The following is a 16,632-nucleotide window of genomic DNA, read 5'->3' on the forward strand; positions in this document are numbered from 1 at the left end:
AAAAATGAAAACTAGCCCTAATTGGCAACTGCCTTGTCACAGGCTACACCCCCCCCCCCCCCCCCCCCCAAAATCCTGGGCTGCTGCTGCTGCCTTCTTTTTCCCCCCCATCTATCTATCCGCAAGATATTCGACGAACGGTTGCCACCGCCTGGTGAACCCTTGAGCCGACCCCCTTAGGACGAACTTAATCCGCTCTAGCTTTATGAACCCCGCCATGTCATTTATCCAGGTCTCCACCCCCGGGGGCTTGGCTTCTTTCCACATTAATAATATCCTGCGCCGGGCTACTAGGGACGCAAAGGCCAAAACATCGGCCTCTCTCGCCTCCTGCACTCCCGGCTCTTGTGCAACCCCAAATATAGCCAACCCCCAGCTTGGTTCGACCCGGACTCTTACTACTTTTGAAAGCGCCTTTGTCACCCCCATCCAAAACCCCTGTAGTGCCGGGCATGACCAAAACATATGGGTATGATTCGCTGGGCTTCTCGAGCACCTCGCACACCTATCCTCCACCCCAAAAAAGTTACTGATCCGTGTTCCAGTCATATGTGCCCTGTGTAATACCTTAAACTGAATTAGGCTTAGCCTGGCACACGAGGACGACGAGTTTACCCTGCTTAGGGCATCTGCCCACAGCCCCTCCCCCAGCTCTTCTTCCCATTTCCCTTTTAGTTCATCCACCATAGTCTCCCCTTCGTCCCTCATTTCCCTATATATATCTGACACCTTACCATCCCCCACCCATTTCTTTGAGATCACTCTGTCCTGCACCTCTTGTGTCGGGAGCTGCGGAAATTCCCTCACCTGTTGCCTCGCAAAAGCCCTCAATTGCATATACCTGAATGCATTCCCTTGGGGCAACCCGTATTTCTCGGTCAGCGCTCCCAGACTCGCGAACTTCCCATCCACAAACAGATCTTTCAGTTGCGTTATTCCTGCTCTTTGCCATATTCCATATCCCCCATCCATTCCCCCCGGGGCAAACCTATGGTTGTTTCTTATCGGGGACCCCCCCAATGCTCCAGTCTTTCCCCTGTGTCGTCTCCACTGTCCCTAAATCTTCAGTGTAGCTACCACCACCGGGCTTGTGGCGTAGTTCCTCGGTGAGAACGGCAATGGGGCTGTCACCATAGCCTGCAGGCTAGTCCCCCTCCAGGACGCCCTCTCTAATCTCTTCCACGCCGCTCCCTCCTCCTCTCCCATCCACTTACTCACCATTGAAATATTAGCGGCCCAGTAGTACTCACTTAGGCTCGGTAGTGCCAGCCCCCCCCTATCCCTACTGCGCTGTAAGAATCCCTTCCTCACTCTCGGAGTCTTCCCGGCCCAAACAAAACCCATGATGCTCTTTTCTATCCTTTTTAAAAAAAGCCTTCGTGATCACCACCGGGAGGCACTGAAACACAAAGAGGAATCTCGGGAGGACCACCATCGAAACCGCCTGCACCCTCCCTGCCATTGACAGGGCTACCATATCCCATCTCTTGAAATCCTCCTCCATCTGTTCCACCAACCGCGTTAAATTTAGCCTGTGCAATGTGCCCCAATTCTTAGCTATCTGGATCCCCAGGTAACGAAAGTCTCTTGTTACCTTCCTCAACGGTAGGTCCTCTATTTCTCTACTCTGCTCCCCTGGATGCACCACAAACAGCTCACTCTTCCCCATGTTCAATTTATACCCTGAGAAATCCCCAAACTCCCCAAGTATCCGCATTATTTCTGGCATCCCCTCCGCCGGATCCGCCACATATAGTAGCAAATCATCCGCATACAAAGATACCCGGTGTTCCTCTCCTCCCCTAAGTACTCCCCTCCATCTCTTGGAACCCCTCGGCGCTATCGCCAGGGGCTCAATCGCCAGTGCAAACAGTAATGGGGACAGAGAACATCCCTGCCTTGTCCCTCTATGGAGCCGAAAATATGCCGATCCCCGTCCATTCGTGACCACACTCGCCACTGGGGCCCTAAACAATAGCTACACCCATCTAACATGCCCCTCTCCAAAACCAAATCTACTCAACACCTCCCACAAATAATCCCATTCCACTCTATCGAATGCTTTCTCTGCATCCATCGCCACTACTATCTCCGTTTCACCCTCTGGTGGGGCCATCATCATTACCCCTAACAGCCTCCGTATATTAGTGTTCAGCTGTCTCCCCTTCACAAACCCAGTTTGGTCCTCGTGAACCACCCCCGGGACACATTCCTCTATTCTCATTGCCATTACCTTGGCCAGGACCTTGGCATCCACATTTAGGAGGGAAATTGGTCTGTAGGACCTGCATTGTAGCGGGTCCTTTTCCTTCTTTAAGAGAAGCGATATCGTTGCTTCAGACATAGTCGGGGGCAGTTGTCCCCTTTCCTTTGCCTCGTTAAAGGTCCTCGTCAGTACCGGGGCGAGCAAGTCCAAATATTTTCTGTTGAATTCAACTGGGAATCCGTCCGGTCCCGGGGCCTTTCCCGTCTGCATATTCCTAATTCCTTTCACCACTTCTTCTACCTCGATCTGTGCTCCCAGTCCCACCCTTTCCTGCTCTTTCACCTTGGGAATTTCCAGCCGATCCAAAAAGTCCATCATTCTCTCCCTCCCATCCGGGGGTTGAGCTTCATATAATTTTTTATAAAATGTCTTGAACACTTCATTCACTCTCTCCGCTCCCCGCTCCATCTCTCCTTCCTCGTCCCTCACTCCCCCTATTTCCCTCGCTGCTCCCCTTTTCCTCAATTGGTGTGCCAGCAATCTGCTCGCCTTCTCCCCATATTCATACTGTACACCCTGCGCCTTCCTCCATTGTGCCTCTGCAGTGCCTGTAGTCAGCAAGTCAAATTCCACATGCAGCCTTTGCCTTTCCCTGTACAGTCCCTCCTCCGGTGCTTCCGCATATTGTCTGTCCACCCTCAAGTTCTTGCAGCAACCGCTCCTGTTCCTTACACTCCTGCTTCCCTTTATGTGCCCTTATTGATATCAGCTCCCCCCTAACCACCGCCTTCAATGCCTCCCAGACCACTCCCACCTGGACCTCCCCATTGTCATTGAGTTCCAAGTACTTTTCAATACATCCCCTCACCCTTAGACACACCCCCTCATCCGCCATTAGTCCCATGTCCATTCTCCAGGGTGGGCGCCCTCCTGCTTCCTCCCCTATCTCCAAGTCCACCCAATGTGGGGCATGATCCGAAATGGCTATAGCCGTATATTCCGTTCCCCTCACCTTCGGGATCAATGCCCTACCCAGCACAAAAAAGTCTATGCGCGAATAGACTTTATGGACATAGGAGAAAAACGAGAACTCCTTACTCCTAGGTCTACTGAATCTCCACGGGTCCACCCCTCCCATCTGCTCCATAAAATCTTTAAGCACCTTGGCTGCTGCCGGCCTCCTACCAGTCCTGGACTTCGACCTATCCAGCCCTGGTTCCAACACCGTGTTAAAGTCTCCCCCCATTATCAGCTTTCCCGTCACTAGGTCCGGAATGCGTCCTAGCATTCGCCTCATAAAATTGGCATCATCCCAGTTCGGGGCATACACGTTTACCAAAACCACCATCTCTCCCTGTAGTTTGCCACTCACCATCACGTATCTGCCCCCGCTATCCGCCACTATAGTCTTTGCCTCGAACATTACCCGCTTCCCCACTAATATAGCCACCCCCCTGTTTTTCGCATCCAGCCCCGAATGGAACACCTGCCCCACCCATCCTTTGCGCAGCCTAACCTGGTCTATCAGTTTCAGGTGCGTTTCCTGTAACATAACCACATCTGCTTTAAGTTTCTTAAGGTGTGCGAGTACCCGTGCCCTCTTTATCGGCCCGTTGAGCCCTCTCACGTTCCACGTGATCAGCCGAGTTGGGGGGCTTCCCACCCCCCCCCCCCTTGCCGATTAGCCATCATCTTTTTCCAGCTTCTCACCCAGTTCCCACACAGCTGTATCTCCCCCAGGCGGTGCCCCCCCCGCCCATCTTCTCCCGTACCCACTCCCCCCTTTCCCCAGCAGCAGCAACCCAGTTATTCCCCCCTCCCACCCCCCCGCCAGACCCCCCGCTAGCGTAATTACTCCCCCCATGTTGCTCCCAGAAGTCAGCAAACTCTGGCTGACCTCGGCTTCCCCCCGTGACCACGGCTCGCACCGTGCGACGCCCCCTCCTTCCTGCTTCTCTATTCCCGCCATAATTATCATAGCGCGGGCACCAAGCCCGCGCTTCTCCGTTGGCCCCGCCCCCCATGGCCAACGCCCCATCTCCTCTCCCTCCCCACCTCCCCCCATCACCACCTGTGGGAGAGAGAAAAGTTACCATACCGCAGGATTAGAACATAAAACCCCTCTTCGCCCCCCACATTCGCCCCACCACTTTGTCCAAACGTTCTTTTTAATAATCCACTCATTCCAGTTTTTCTTCTACAATAAAAGTCCACGCTTCATCCGCCGTCTCAAAGTAGTGGTGCCTCCCTCGATATGTGACCCATAGTCTTGCCGGTTGCAGCATTCCAAATTTTATCTTCCTTTTATGAAGCACCGCCTTGGCCCGATTAAAGCTCGCCCTCCTTCTCGCCACCTCCGCACTCCAGTCTTGATAAACGCGGATCACAGTGTTCTCCCATTTACTGCTCTGAGTTTTCTTTGCCCATCTAAGGACCATTTCTCTATCCTTGAAACGGAGGAATCTCACCACTATAGCTCTGGGAGTTTCTCCTGCTCTCGATCCTCGCGCCATAACTCGGTACGCTCCCTCCACCTCCAACGGACCCGTCGGGGCCTCCGCTCCCATTACCGAGTGCAGCATCGTGCTCACATATGCCCCGACGTCCGCCCCCTCCACACCTTCAGGAAGACCAAGAATCCTCAGGTTGTTCCTCCTTGCGTTGTTTTCCAGTGCCTCCAACCTCTCCACACATCGTTTCTGATGTGCCTCCTGTATCCCCGTCTTCACCACCAGGCCCTGTATATCGTCCTCATTCTCGGCTGCCTTCGCCTTCACGACCCGAAGCTCCTGCTCCTGGGTCTTTTGTTCCTCCTTTAGCCCTTCGATCGCCTGTAGTATCGGGGCCAACAGTTCTTTCTTCTTTTCCTTTTTTATCTCCTCCACGCAGCATTTCAAGAACTCTTGTTGTTCAGGGCCCCATATGAAACTGCCACCTTCCGACGCCATCTTGGTTTTAGCTTGCCTTCCTTGCCGCTGTTCCAAAGGATCCACTGCAATCCGGCCACTTTCCGCTCCTTTTTCCATCCGTGTCCAGGGGGCATTCCCTTCTGGTTTACCGCACGGTGTTTTTTGCCGTTAAAATTGCTGTTGGGGCTCCTGTCAAGAGCCCAAAAGTCCGTTCCACCGGGAGCTGCCGAAACGTGCGACTTAGCTGGTCATCGCCGCACCCGGAAGTCGAAACCCACTCATTCTTGCCCATGTCATATGTACCCTGTGTATGACCTTGAACTGCATCAGGCTCATCCTTGCACACGTGTAGGTCGCATTTGCCTTTGTAGCGCCACACTCCAGTTTATCTCCCTTTCCCACTTCTCCACCTGCTCACCTCTGTTCTCCCAGCCACCTGTATATATGTCTCTGATCCTGCTTGCCCTTCCACATCCAGAACTAACAGTTGCTCCAACAGGGTATACCTGGTGAATTCTTTCCAAACCTCTTGCGTGAAGCTGCTTACCTGCAGGTACCTAAACTCCATTCCTCTCAAGCTCCCCTCTCCTTCAATTCATCTATACTGGAAAACCCTTCTTCCAGATAAAAATTAATTAGCTTAACCAGCTCCACTTCCTATACATGCCATCTATCATCTTTCTCTTTCTCCGCCTCCCCCACCCAACCACCTGGCACAAAACTGTGGTTTTCACAACTGCATTAAACTTGACCCTCCTACTCTAGTGCCTCCTCAGCTGGTTCCGGATCTTCACCGAGGACTGCACCACTTGGCTCTTATCTGCTTGGTGCCATTGGCAGCCCTTAAGCTGGACCCCCTACAGGATTTCTACCTCCTCTTCCCACCATCGCCTCGCCACAATGTTTGCTGCCCAATAGTAATGTAGCAGATTTGACACCTCCCTGTTTGCTGCCCAATAGTAATGTAGCAGATTTGAAAATGCCAACTCTCCCTGCTGCCTCTAACGGGGTTCTCTTAACCCTTGGCACCTTCTCTGCCCATACAATGTCTGAGATAATTGTATCCAGTTTCTGATGGAAGGCCTTCGCTACAAAGATCAGGAGTATCTCGAATATGAACAAGAACCTCGAGAGAATGTTCATCTTCACCACTTGGACCCGCCCTGCCAAAGTCAAGTGCAGTGTGTCCCACCTCTTGAGATCCTCCCTAACCACCTCCACCAGTTTTGTTAAATTCCATTTGTGAAGCATCGCCCATTCCCTTGCTACCTGACTCCCCCAGTATCTAAACCTGTCTCTAGCCACCTCAAATGACATTGCCCCTAAATTGGCTCGCCAACCCAACTCATTCACCAGGAACACTTCACACTTTCCCTACATTTAACTTTATCCTGAGTGCGCCCTGAACTTCCCCAACCGACCCATGATCTTCTTCTTGCTCTCCAGCGGGTCCAAAACATACAATAGTAGGTCGTCAGCATAAAGTGACACCCGATTATCCCTTTGTCCCTCATAATCCCTCGTCACTCTGCTGACCCCCTAAGCCATTGCCAGCGCAAACCGCAGTGGTGACAGTGGGCACCTCTGCCTTCCCCTGTGTAGTTCAAAGGTCTGTGAACTCATTGTCATTGGTTTGCACACTCTCCCTCAGTGCCACATATATAACGGGTGCACCCATGCCACAAACTTCGGCCCAAACCAGAACCTTCCCAGGACCTCAACAGGTACCCCGCCACTCTACCCGGTCGAATAACTTCTCCACATCCATGGACAGCACTACCTCTAATCATCCCAAAATCTTAATTTATCTTCCCTAGCTCCGACACCACATTCCCAGTCCGTATCTTCAATATTTCCCTGGATGCAACTTGCCTCCGAAGCTGATGCGCTAGCATTCGACTCTGCTTCTGTCCGTATTTGTACTGCACCCCTCTTGCCCTGTGCAGCTGTCCTACTGCCCCCCTGTTGTCAAGCCTATCAAATTTTCTCTTCGCCAATCCCTCCTTAATAGGCACCCTAGAGTACTCCCTATCTACTTCCACTATCTCATTCATTAGCCACTCTTATTCCTCCCTCCTTTGCTTATCCACATGTTCCTTGAACGAGAATGTCCTCTTGGACCACTGCTTTTAGCACTTCCCAAAAAGTGGCAACTGACACCTCTCCATTTTGGTTCAATTCTACATTACCTTAATCACTGCTCGCACTTTGTCACAAAAGCCTCGATCTGCCAACAACCCTGAATCGAGCCTCCACCGTGGCTCAATCTAAGTCAAATCTTCAGCCAATTGTGCGCGTGGTCAAAGATTATTTCCCCCCCCCCCTCTCCCCAACCAAAATCATCAATTCTGGAATATACCCTGTACAGAGATTACTATTCTCTCCCCCGCCCCACCACCACCACGAGTTATTGAAGTGCCAAAGGTCCGCCATGCCCATCTTTTCCATAAACCAAACCAGCTCCTTTGTTATTCGTATCTTACACATTGACCTGGGGCTCGATCTATCTACCCTCAGCTCTTGGACACAATTACAATCTCCCATCAACTGTGCATGGCCAAGTCTAGGATTGCTGCCAGCAACCCCCTCTCAAAACCTACATCGTCCCGGTGTCTCTTCTAATACCCCACTCACAATCACATCTCCTGCCCCGGGTCCTTCACTTCCCTCGCACTCCTAAACCCCGTTTTCTTGCTCATCAGAATTGCCACTGCCTACAACTTTGCATCAAACCCTGAGTGGAAGACCTGACCCACCCACCCCTTCCTTGGCCTAACCTTGTCCTTCACGCTGAGGTGTGTCACCTGCAGAAAGACCACCTCCACTGTCGAGCTCCAGGTGCGCAAAGACCCTGCGGATCTTTATCTTTTGACTGGTCCATTAAGCCTTCGCATGTTCCACATTGAGTCTTATCAGGGGTTTATGCCTCCATTTCCTTCAACGTGCTCCATCCTCCCCTTTTTGGCCCTGTTAATTTCACCCTTCCCCTGGCCCATCCAAGATGGCCCCTTTATCCGCTCCGACCATGTTTCTTCTCTAACCTGTTGCATCAACACCCCCACCCCAGCCACTGCTCTTGGCCTTCTCTCACACCTCATTTCCATTCGCCAGCATTACCTGCCAGTGTGGCAACTCCTGCCCAAAGGCTTCTCCCACTGACACCTGCCCTCTTTCCTTTACTGTGAAGAAGGCTCCCTGCTGACCTCTCCCTCCTACCCAAACAAAGACTCTTCTCAAACCACAGGTCACCTTCCCAAGAACAAACGGGGAGCAAAAACAGCCCCAAGGCAGCAGGAGGGGTGATGGGGACAGCTGCCCCCTTACAAACTTTTCACCCGTACTACCCTTTGTCAATCCAACAGTTTAAAAAAAAAAAAAAAGAATCTCCACATCGGAAGAATAGGACCCCCCCCCCTCCAACACTCCCTCCAACCCCTACTCAATTACAAGTGCCAGCACCTCCATCTTCCAGAATTGTTCAGTTCTCCCCCAGTTTATGCTCCTTGATAAAGTCATTGGCTGCTTCTGGGGTCTCCATATTCTTCCCGGTCTTCATACGTCACGCAAAGCTTTGCTGGGTAGAGCATCCCAAACCTTATCTGATGTCTATACTGCACTGCCTTGGCTTTGTTGAACCCTGCATGCTGTTTGCTGTCTCTGCTCCATTTGCTGTCTCTGCTCCAATGTATAGTCGGACCTTGTTCCACTCCCATTCGCAGTCCCTGGCCCACTGAAGAATCTTCTCTTTCTCCGCAAACTTATAGAGCCTCCCGATAATGGCCTGTGGCAGCTCTCCTGTTCTAGACTTCTGCCTAGAGGCCGGTGTGCTCTGCTCACTTCTGCAGGGGCCTTATCCAACATTCCACCACAAGCATCCTCAGATGTACCTTGTGGCACCTGGCACCTTCCACTCCTTCAGGCAGACTCACTAGCTGCAGATTCCGCCTTATCTATTTTTCTGCTCCTTCACCTTTACACAATGTTTTGCAAAGGCCACCTCCTTTACACTCAACGTCTTGCAAAGGTCTCCCAAGAGGCACACCTCTGCCTCCAATGCCACCACTCGATCGCTGAGGTCCGACATCACCACCCCCTCCATATCTCTGGTTTGCAACCCCTGCACCTCCAGACATTTCTCCCCTCCATTGAGCCTTTCTGAGGTGCCACAGCCCCTTCGATGGCCTTAGAGTGATCCTCTTGCATCTCATTCCTCTGCTGGCAGAACACTTCTTTGATGGCCATCAATTGTTCCACCTTGGGCTTTGTTACTTGCACTAGCCCTTCCCCCTCCACCATCCTTCCACTGGCTGCTGCACCACTGGTTTCTTCCAACTCCTTGGCCAGGTCTTTCATCTTCCGCCAGGTTTGATGACCAGCGGACATACACTGGGGGAACTTCTCCCCCGACCTTCAGCTACACTTTTCTGTCGAAGTTGCACCCAATTTCGGGTAAAAAGAGCTGATTTCTACGCCTTCCAAGCAGGAGCTGCCCTGGGTGTGACCACTCAACATGGTTGCCACCGGAAGTTCCATGAATAGTGAAGTAATAATTTGATACAGCACTGAAGGTTTTGCCTTTCAGAAATCCTTTTTTGTTGATGCTAGACTGGCCCTGCTTTAAATGTTCATGTTGACCATAGCAAGAACCTGATGGCAGTCATTCTAAGAACTATATTCAGCTGCTTCAACGCTTTGCTGAACTGCATGATTTTTTTTTTTTGTCTAGGTCCTGTGAAATCCTTCACTCTTCAGTGCATTCAGCATATCTGCCTGCTGTATTTAATTTCAGATGCCCTTACAATATTTCACCCCTTTTATGCATGTTGAAGGGAGTTTGTTAAATAAGGGTACATTTTGGTAGTAAGCATTTCCAAGTGCTAAGGCTCATTTAGTACAGTTCATGTAACCACATTTGGCATTGTGTTCTCTCCTTAGTTTATTAATGTTTCAAAAGAAAAGCAAAACTGGCGTATCTAGAGTTCTTAAAGATATAGATGCTCCTATGGGGATTGCTGTGGATTGGATCTACAAGCATATTTACTGGACGGATCGTGGTACTAAAACTATCTCTGTGGCTACGTATAATGGATCTGAAAGGAAGACCCTGTTTGACCTTGACTTGAGGGAACCAGCTTCTGTGGCAGTTGATCCACTAAATGGGTACTGAACTTTTTTCACTGATGTTGCTGTAAAATAATTCACTCGTATTGTTCAAATCTGTCTTATTTTGGGATGGCTGAGTGATGTATGAAATTGAGGTAGCTAGCTTCTCAAGCAGAGATGTACAAAAGTTTTTTAACGTGTTGTTTACAGGATGTGGACTCTGCCTTTGGTGCCTTTCCCTAATTTTCCTTTGAGGTGATGGTGAGCTGCTGCCTTAAACCATTGCAGTCCCCGAGGTGTAATGGTGTAGGTACACCCTAGTGCTGTTGGGGAGGGAGTTCTGGGAATTTGACTTGACTGTGACAGAACGGTGATCTAGTCGTCAAGGTGGTGAGTGACTTGGAGGTGAACTTCCAGATTGTGCTGTTCCCAGGTACCTGCTGTCTTCTAGATGGTGGTAGTTGTGGGTTTGGAAGGTGCTGCCTAAGGAGCCTTGGTGAGTTCCTGCAGTGTAATCTTGTAGATGGTATACACTGCTATGGTGCATCGGTAGTGGAGGGAGTGAATTTTTGTGTGAGGGATGCCAATAAAATGCACTACTTTTGTCCTGGGTGGCATTGGTGCTGCACTCATCCAGGCAAGTGGGAGTATTCGATCACACTCCTTGTGCCTTGTAGGTGGTGGACAGGCTTCAGAGAGAGGTGAGCTACTTGCGTCAGGATTCCTAGCCTCTGATCTGCACTGTAGCCACAGTATTTGTATGACTATCCAGTTTGTTTCTGATCAATGGTAACCACCAGGATGTTGGAAGGATCTTTCCTATTGGTTCCCTTAGTCCCCTTCTGCTGTTTTCATTTTGGTCCATAGATGCTTAATGGATCTGTATCTTTAAGTCAAGCCATATGGTGCTGGCTTTTCAAACAGGGCAACTTCGACTTCTTGGCAGGTGAGATGGGGTGGAACCGGTTGGTTGGTGGCCAATGAATTGGCTAGAAGGTTGCCTTCTGCCTAATAGCTGGGTGGTGATTGGGTCCTACTCTAGTGGAATATATTTCAGAGACCCGAAAGAGCTCAGTTTAAATCCTGGACACAGGCTCTCAATTGGCTATAAGTTGCTGTATTCCTGCACCTTCGGTGACCTGAATGAATCCAGTGAAAACCTTGAAGCAAAGCAACAGGAAAAAGGTGCTTGAAACACCACCCAACAATATTTTTACTTTTCATCTTTCTTTTCTCCCCACTGTCTGTCTGTGCACTCACTCTGTCATAAACACTGTGCACATTGAGGGGTGGGGGCAAGTCAAAGGGATTAAGAATTGGATGATTTATTCCAAAATTGTTTACATTTACAAACCTGGTGACTGGCCTAATTATTGGGCAGCCAAGGACCAAAGACTTTGGGTACTTTCTAAAAATTATTGGTTAATTCAATTGTGTTGCAACTTCAGGTCAAGTGGGGTTGGAGTTGACCATGAACTAGCCCAGGGTGTAGTGTCAAAAGTGAGGGATTTGGTGGTGTTGCCATTGAAGGGGCAGTGCTTTGATTCTCTTTATTGGCGATGGTCACTGTTCAGTTACCTTCAAATTGAGGACCAGAATTGGCCATACAGTGCACCAGCCATTTCTAAGATAAAGGGGATTCCAGAGGATCTGTGTAACTTCGACCAATGGGAGTAGAGCTAGGCAGGTTCTAGAGAAGTACATCTTGAGTAGGAGCTGCTGTCTGATGCGAACTAATGGTTAATTCCTTGAAGAAATGGAGCTGTAATTCTACCTGAGGGAATTAATTGTCTTGAGGATTAAGTGAGCTGTCTGAAGAACACAATTTTTGTATCTATTAATTTAATTTCTAATGCCTAATTTGCCTGTTTGTTCATGTTTAATACTATTTTTAGTTGAATAGAATACTGTTTAGTTGAAGTAATAAATGTAAAGTTGCAAGCTTGTCTGGATTTTTTAGGTTGGCAAATTCAGTTCTTTTGGTTTGATCTCCACGGTTTGTAAAATCTCCAAGAAATATTGAATAGAGTCTAAAAGATCAGTGTGTTTGAGATTCTTGAGCTGCCTTTTTAACTAATTGATATCCTTCCATGTTTCCAAGGTTAATTTACTGGTCAGATCTGGGTGAACCTGCCATGATAGGAAAAGCAGGAATGAATGGTGCCAACAGGCAACCTCTAGTTAACACAGAGATTCCGTCACCAAATGGCATTGCACTTGGTAAGTGGGCTTGTAAAATCTTGTCCCCTTTTTGTTTAACCCCCCCAAATTGAGCTTGGTTAATCCTTCAATTTTGTTCACAGATCTTGTGAAGAGCCGGCTCTATTGGGTTGATTCGAAACTGCATATGTTGTCCAGTGTAGACTTCAGTGGACAAGACAGGAGAACAGTCCTTTTTTCACATGAATTCCTTGCTCATCCTTGTGCTGTCTCGATATTTGAGGTAGTGAAACCACAATATATTTTGCTTGGAGCGCACGGTTGGGATTTGAACGTGCTCTGCAATTTGGTTGAATCACTGCTTCTCGAAAGCATTGTTTTTTGTTTCTTGAGTGGTTGTCACAGCAACCCAGCCATATTTGAAAAATCTACCCAGGCAATGGTCAATTCCTCTACATAGGTTTTAGGAAAAAAAAAATCAAATGTAACATTGACTTGAGTTTTGCATTCCTACTGAAGTATTCAAGTTCTAGAAGTTAAAATTGCCACAGTCTCAGATACCATAGGCTACTTTCCCCTTTGAGGGGGAGAGTGGACTGGCGGTGATTTTAACCTGAGGATCACCACACCTGGGGCAAGGTTGAGAAGGCAGGGCCTTCATGAATATACTTAGTCGGTACGGGAATTGAACCAGTGCTGCTGGCCTTGCCCTGCATCATGAACCAATTGTCTAGCCAAGTGAGTTAAACCAGCCCCTGAAGATTAAAGTTCTGTATTTTGAATCTGTCTTTGTTTTTAAAAAAAAAAAAACAATGCCCCAATGCTATTTTGCATGATCTATTTTGGACATGAAGTTTCAGTAGTAAATGAGCTAGCTTTTAATACTTTGAAAATTTGGGTCTGACAGTCGAGGGGGGTGGGAGGGAAGGAGGGGGGGAAAAAAAGGTGAATGGGTCTGTATCCTTGGCCCAGTCCCAAGAACTCCTTTATGGGATAAAAGTGTGAGTAGGACCCTACACCCTGATCTAGCCCTAGAGTCTTGGCTGACAGCTTGACTCCCATAAAATGTTTTACTTTGACACACTGGTGATTCATGGTTGTGTTGTAATTCATTAACTTGACTGCTCCAAATCTCATAGTGTATATAAGTAAATGTTAGTCAGGTGACCTCAGACTGGCTGAAGGGAGCTGGAGAGAGGTTGCATGTGCTTGACCATACCGTTCATCTGTTTTGTATATAGTTTACACATAGTAAATGTTAAAAATCATTTATAGCTTTAGCTACAAGTATTCTTGTAATATAAATCAGGCCATCTGACAAGAACATTGCTGCTAATTGACACTTATGGTATAATCTATTTTTATATAATCTGTTTTGTCAATGGCTCAATTCTTTGTTTGTGCAAGATAGAGGTGTCAAGTGCTTGTAGCTTCTGTTTTTAGCACTTCAACTTGGTTGATTGACACAGGGCTCGATGTAGTGGATGGGCATGAATTGTGGAGTTACCAATCTCCATTCCAAGGCAAGTGGGCAGGTGAATGATGGGGCGTATTGAGGTGTGAGGGAAAGAGCATAAGATATAAGCAAACAGTTGGGTCACAACCTGCCTCCTGCTCTACTGCCTTCATCTGCTTCGAGGGGTGGTCCACTTGACTCCATCCAGCTGTTGCTCCTGAAGCCAAAATTGGGTCTGACTTGGCACTTTCTAATCCGATTGATCTATTTCTTGACTGACACAAATTTGCTGGATTATGACCTAAAGCTGTGTTCTACAGTGGCTGGCTAATGGTGATTTAGTAGCAGAGCCTTTGGTATACAAGTATCCCCCTAAAGGACTGAACAGTGGATAAGAAATAAATAAGATTTAGTACCTGTAGGTTTGAAGTATAGTGGGTAGAAATATGGACCAGGTTGGAATGGTGATTAGGAACTCTTGAGAGCCAAGTTCCTCCTTGGACAAAAATGGTTTGGGGGAATAAAAATGGGTAAGTATGAGGCAGATCAGGCAGAATATCAGCCATGTGCATACCACAATGGTTTTTGTTTCCATTATCTGCAACTAAGGGGATACTTCTGGATTTTTTATTGCAGTAAGCATGAAACATCTTGCAAAGATTATAAGTTATTTATGCCTTTATGGTCACAAATTATTTTGTTCCCATTATTTCAGGATCATGTATTCTGGTCAGATGAAATGAGCAAAGCCATTTATGCAGCCAACAAGTATACTGGATCAGATGTGATTGCCTTAGTTTCCAATCTTCATCAACCTAAAGATGTTATTATTTATCACACTTTAATGCAGCCATTGGGTAGGAAATTTGAAATTTGATATTTGGAATTATTATTGGCTTTGTGTTTCTCTTTCTAACAATAGACTGTAGGGTGGTGCTACCATGCAGGCTATTAAGTCAGTACATTCAGTGCTATTGAACTATGTTCAGAGTATGCCAATATATAGAATGAATATTTTTCTTTTTTAAGCAATTATTCTTGTCTAGTTTTATTTGACAATCCAGATAGTGACTCAGTTGCAAATGCTTTTAGTCCTAAGATAGCTGACAATTGTTGACTTTAACCACACTGGTAAAGTTTTGAATGCTATACCTCTTGCAGTAAATAATTTGAGGGCCACTAACCTGTCTTTTTCCTTTTTCAATCTGGATAATGACTTTGAAACTTTATTTGGTCTCAAAACAGGCACAAACTGGTGCAATGAGAAGCTGAAAAATGGCGGCTGTACATACCTATGCCTCCCTAGCCCTCCGATTGATCAGTTGCCAAGATATACCTGCGTTTGTCCATCTGGAATGAAACTGAAGGATGGAAGACACTGTGAATTGGGTAAATATTGCCTCTGAAGTTTGTTCAATGAGGGCCCTATGGAGGTGAGGATATAACCAGCTAAGAGATCGTGGCAGGTTTTACCAAGTAGATCAAAATAGGCAAGCTTTGCATGAAAGATTGGAAACTTTACTGCGCAATTTGGGAATGTGCAGCAATCTGATGACTTAACGGTTCAGTGATCACTTCGAATATTGTTCCATTCATCTCACTGGTTATCCTTGCTTTATATAGAGCCTTCATTGCATTAGTTACAGTAGTTTATTGTGGTATTTACTGTTGGCTTTGAATGCTGCAAGTAGGTGATTGACATGGTGACCAGATTCCAAGTGGGATGTATCTGAGTAGTTGGATATATGGAAAACCTCCCAGAAAATGTGCAATAGTTTCATGTAAGAGTTGCTTGGGGGATAGGGGGAGAAATAATAATCATAAATTGGGGAAAATGCATATTAAGTAAATAGCCTGTTTGGGCAGGGGGCATCGCAATGCAAATTCCCCCAAAGGGATTCACTACTTTTTTGAGGATATAGTATCAAAAAAATGCCAAAGGTTTACGAAGTAGAAGTGATGGGCTTTGAATCTCAAATTGTGGATACTATTGAGGAATGAGTTGCATGTTGTGCCAATCTGAAGGTGGGTGTAGTGTTTTGGATTTGTCAGGAAGTCAGCAGTTTCATCAGATGGACTATAGAACCATGTAAAATCCTATCAGCTGAGAAACCGTTTGAAGCTCAGGTTTTGCATAATCCCGGCTAAATTGTTGCCATCAGCAGCTAACCCACTGAGAACTAGATCCACTCACCACCAAAATCTGATATGTTGGAGTAACTTGTATAGATGACCAGATTTTTAAAAAATTAATTTGAGATGTGGGTGTTGCTGGTTGGCCAGCATTGCCATCCCTAGTTGCCCTTCAGAAGATGGTGGTGAGTTGCCTTCTTGAACTGCTTCAGTCCTTCAGGTGTAGGTACATCCATTGTGCTGTTGCGGAGGGAGTTTGAGGATTTTGTCCCAGCGACAGCAAAGGAATGGTGATATATTTCCCTGTGATATATTTCCAAGTCAGGGTGGTGAATGACTTGGGAGGGGAACTTCCAGGTGGTGGGGCTCCCAGGTATCTGCTGCTCTTGTCCTTCTAGAAGGTTGTGGTTATGAGTTTGGAAGGTGCTGTCTAAGCAACCTTGGTGAGTTATTGCAGTGCATTTTGTAAATGGTACACGAGGCTGCCACTGTTTGTCGGTGGCGGAGGGTTTGAATGTTTGTGAAAGGAGGAGTAATCAAACTGGCTGCTTTGTCCTGGATAGTGTCAAGCTTCCTGAGTGTTGGAGCTGCACTCATCCAGGGTGTTGGAGCTGCACTCAACCAGGCAAGTGGAGAGTATTCCATTACACTGCTGACTTATGCCT

At 47.6% G+C, this 16,632-nt stretch overlaps 1 protein-coding gene across 1 annotated transcript in view; it reads left to right on the plus strand.

Annotated features, from left to right (window-relative positions):
• Positions 1-16,632, plus strand: part of LOC140430134 (very low-density lipoprotein receptor-like) — a 53,936-nt gene that overhangs the window by 36,172 nt on the left and 1,132 nt on the right. The window contains exons 22-26 of the mRNA XM_072517645.1: positions 10,051-10,275; positions 12,320-12,438; positions 12,522-12,661; positions 14,550-14,691; positions 15,080-15,223. Of these exons, the coding sequence (XP_072373746.1) occupies positions 10,051-10,275; positions 12,320-12,438; positions 12,522-12,661; positions 14,550-14,691; positions 15,080-15,223 (770 nt within the window). The remainder of the gene's footprint in view (positions 1-10,050; positions 10,276-12,319; positions 12,439-12,521; positions 12,662-14,549; positions 14,692-15,079; positions 15,224-16,632) is intronic.

This window comes from Scyliorhinus torazame, chromosome 9 (assembly GCF_047496885.1).
Source record: "Scyliorhinus torazame isolate Kashiwa2021f chromosome 9, sScyTor2.1, whole genome shotgun sequence".
Lineage (NCBI taxonomy): Eukaryota > Metazoa > Chordata > Chondrichthyes > Carcharhiniformes > Scyliorhinidae > Scyliorhinus > Scyliorhinus torazame.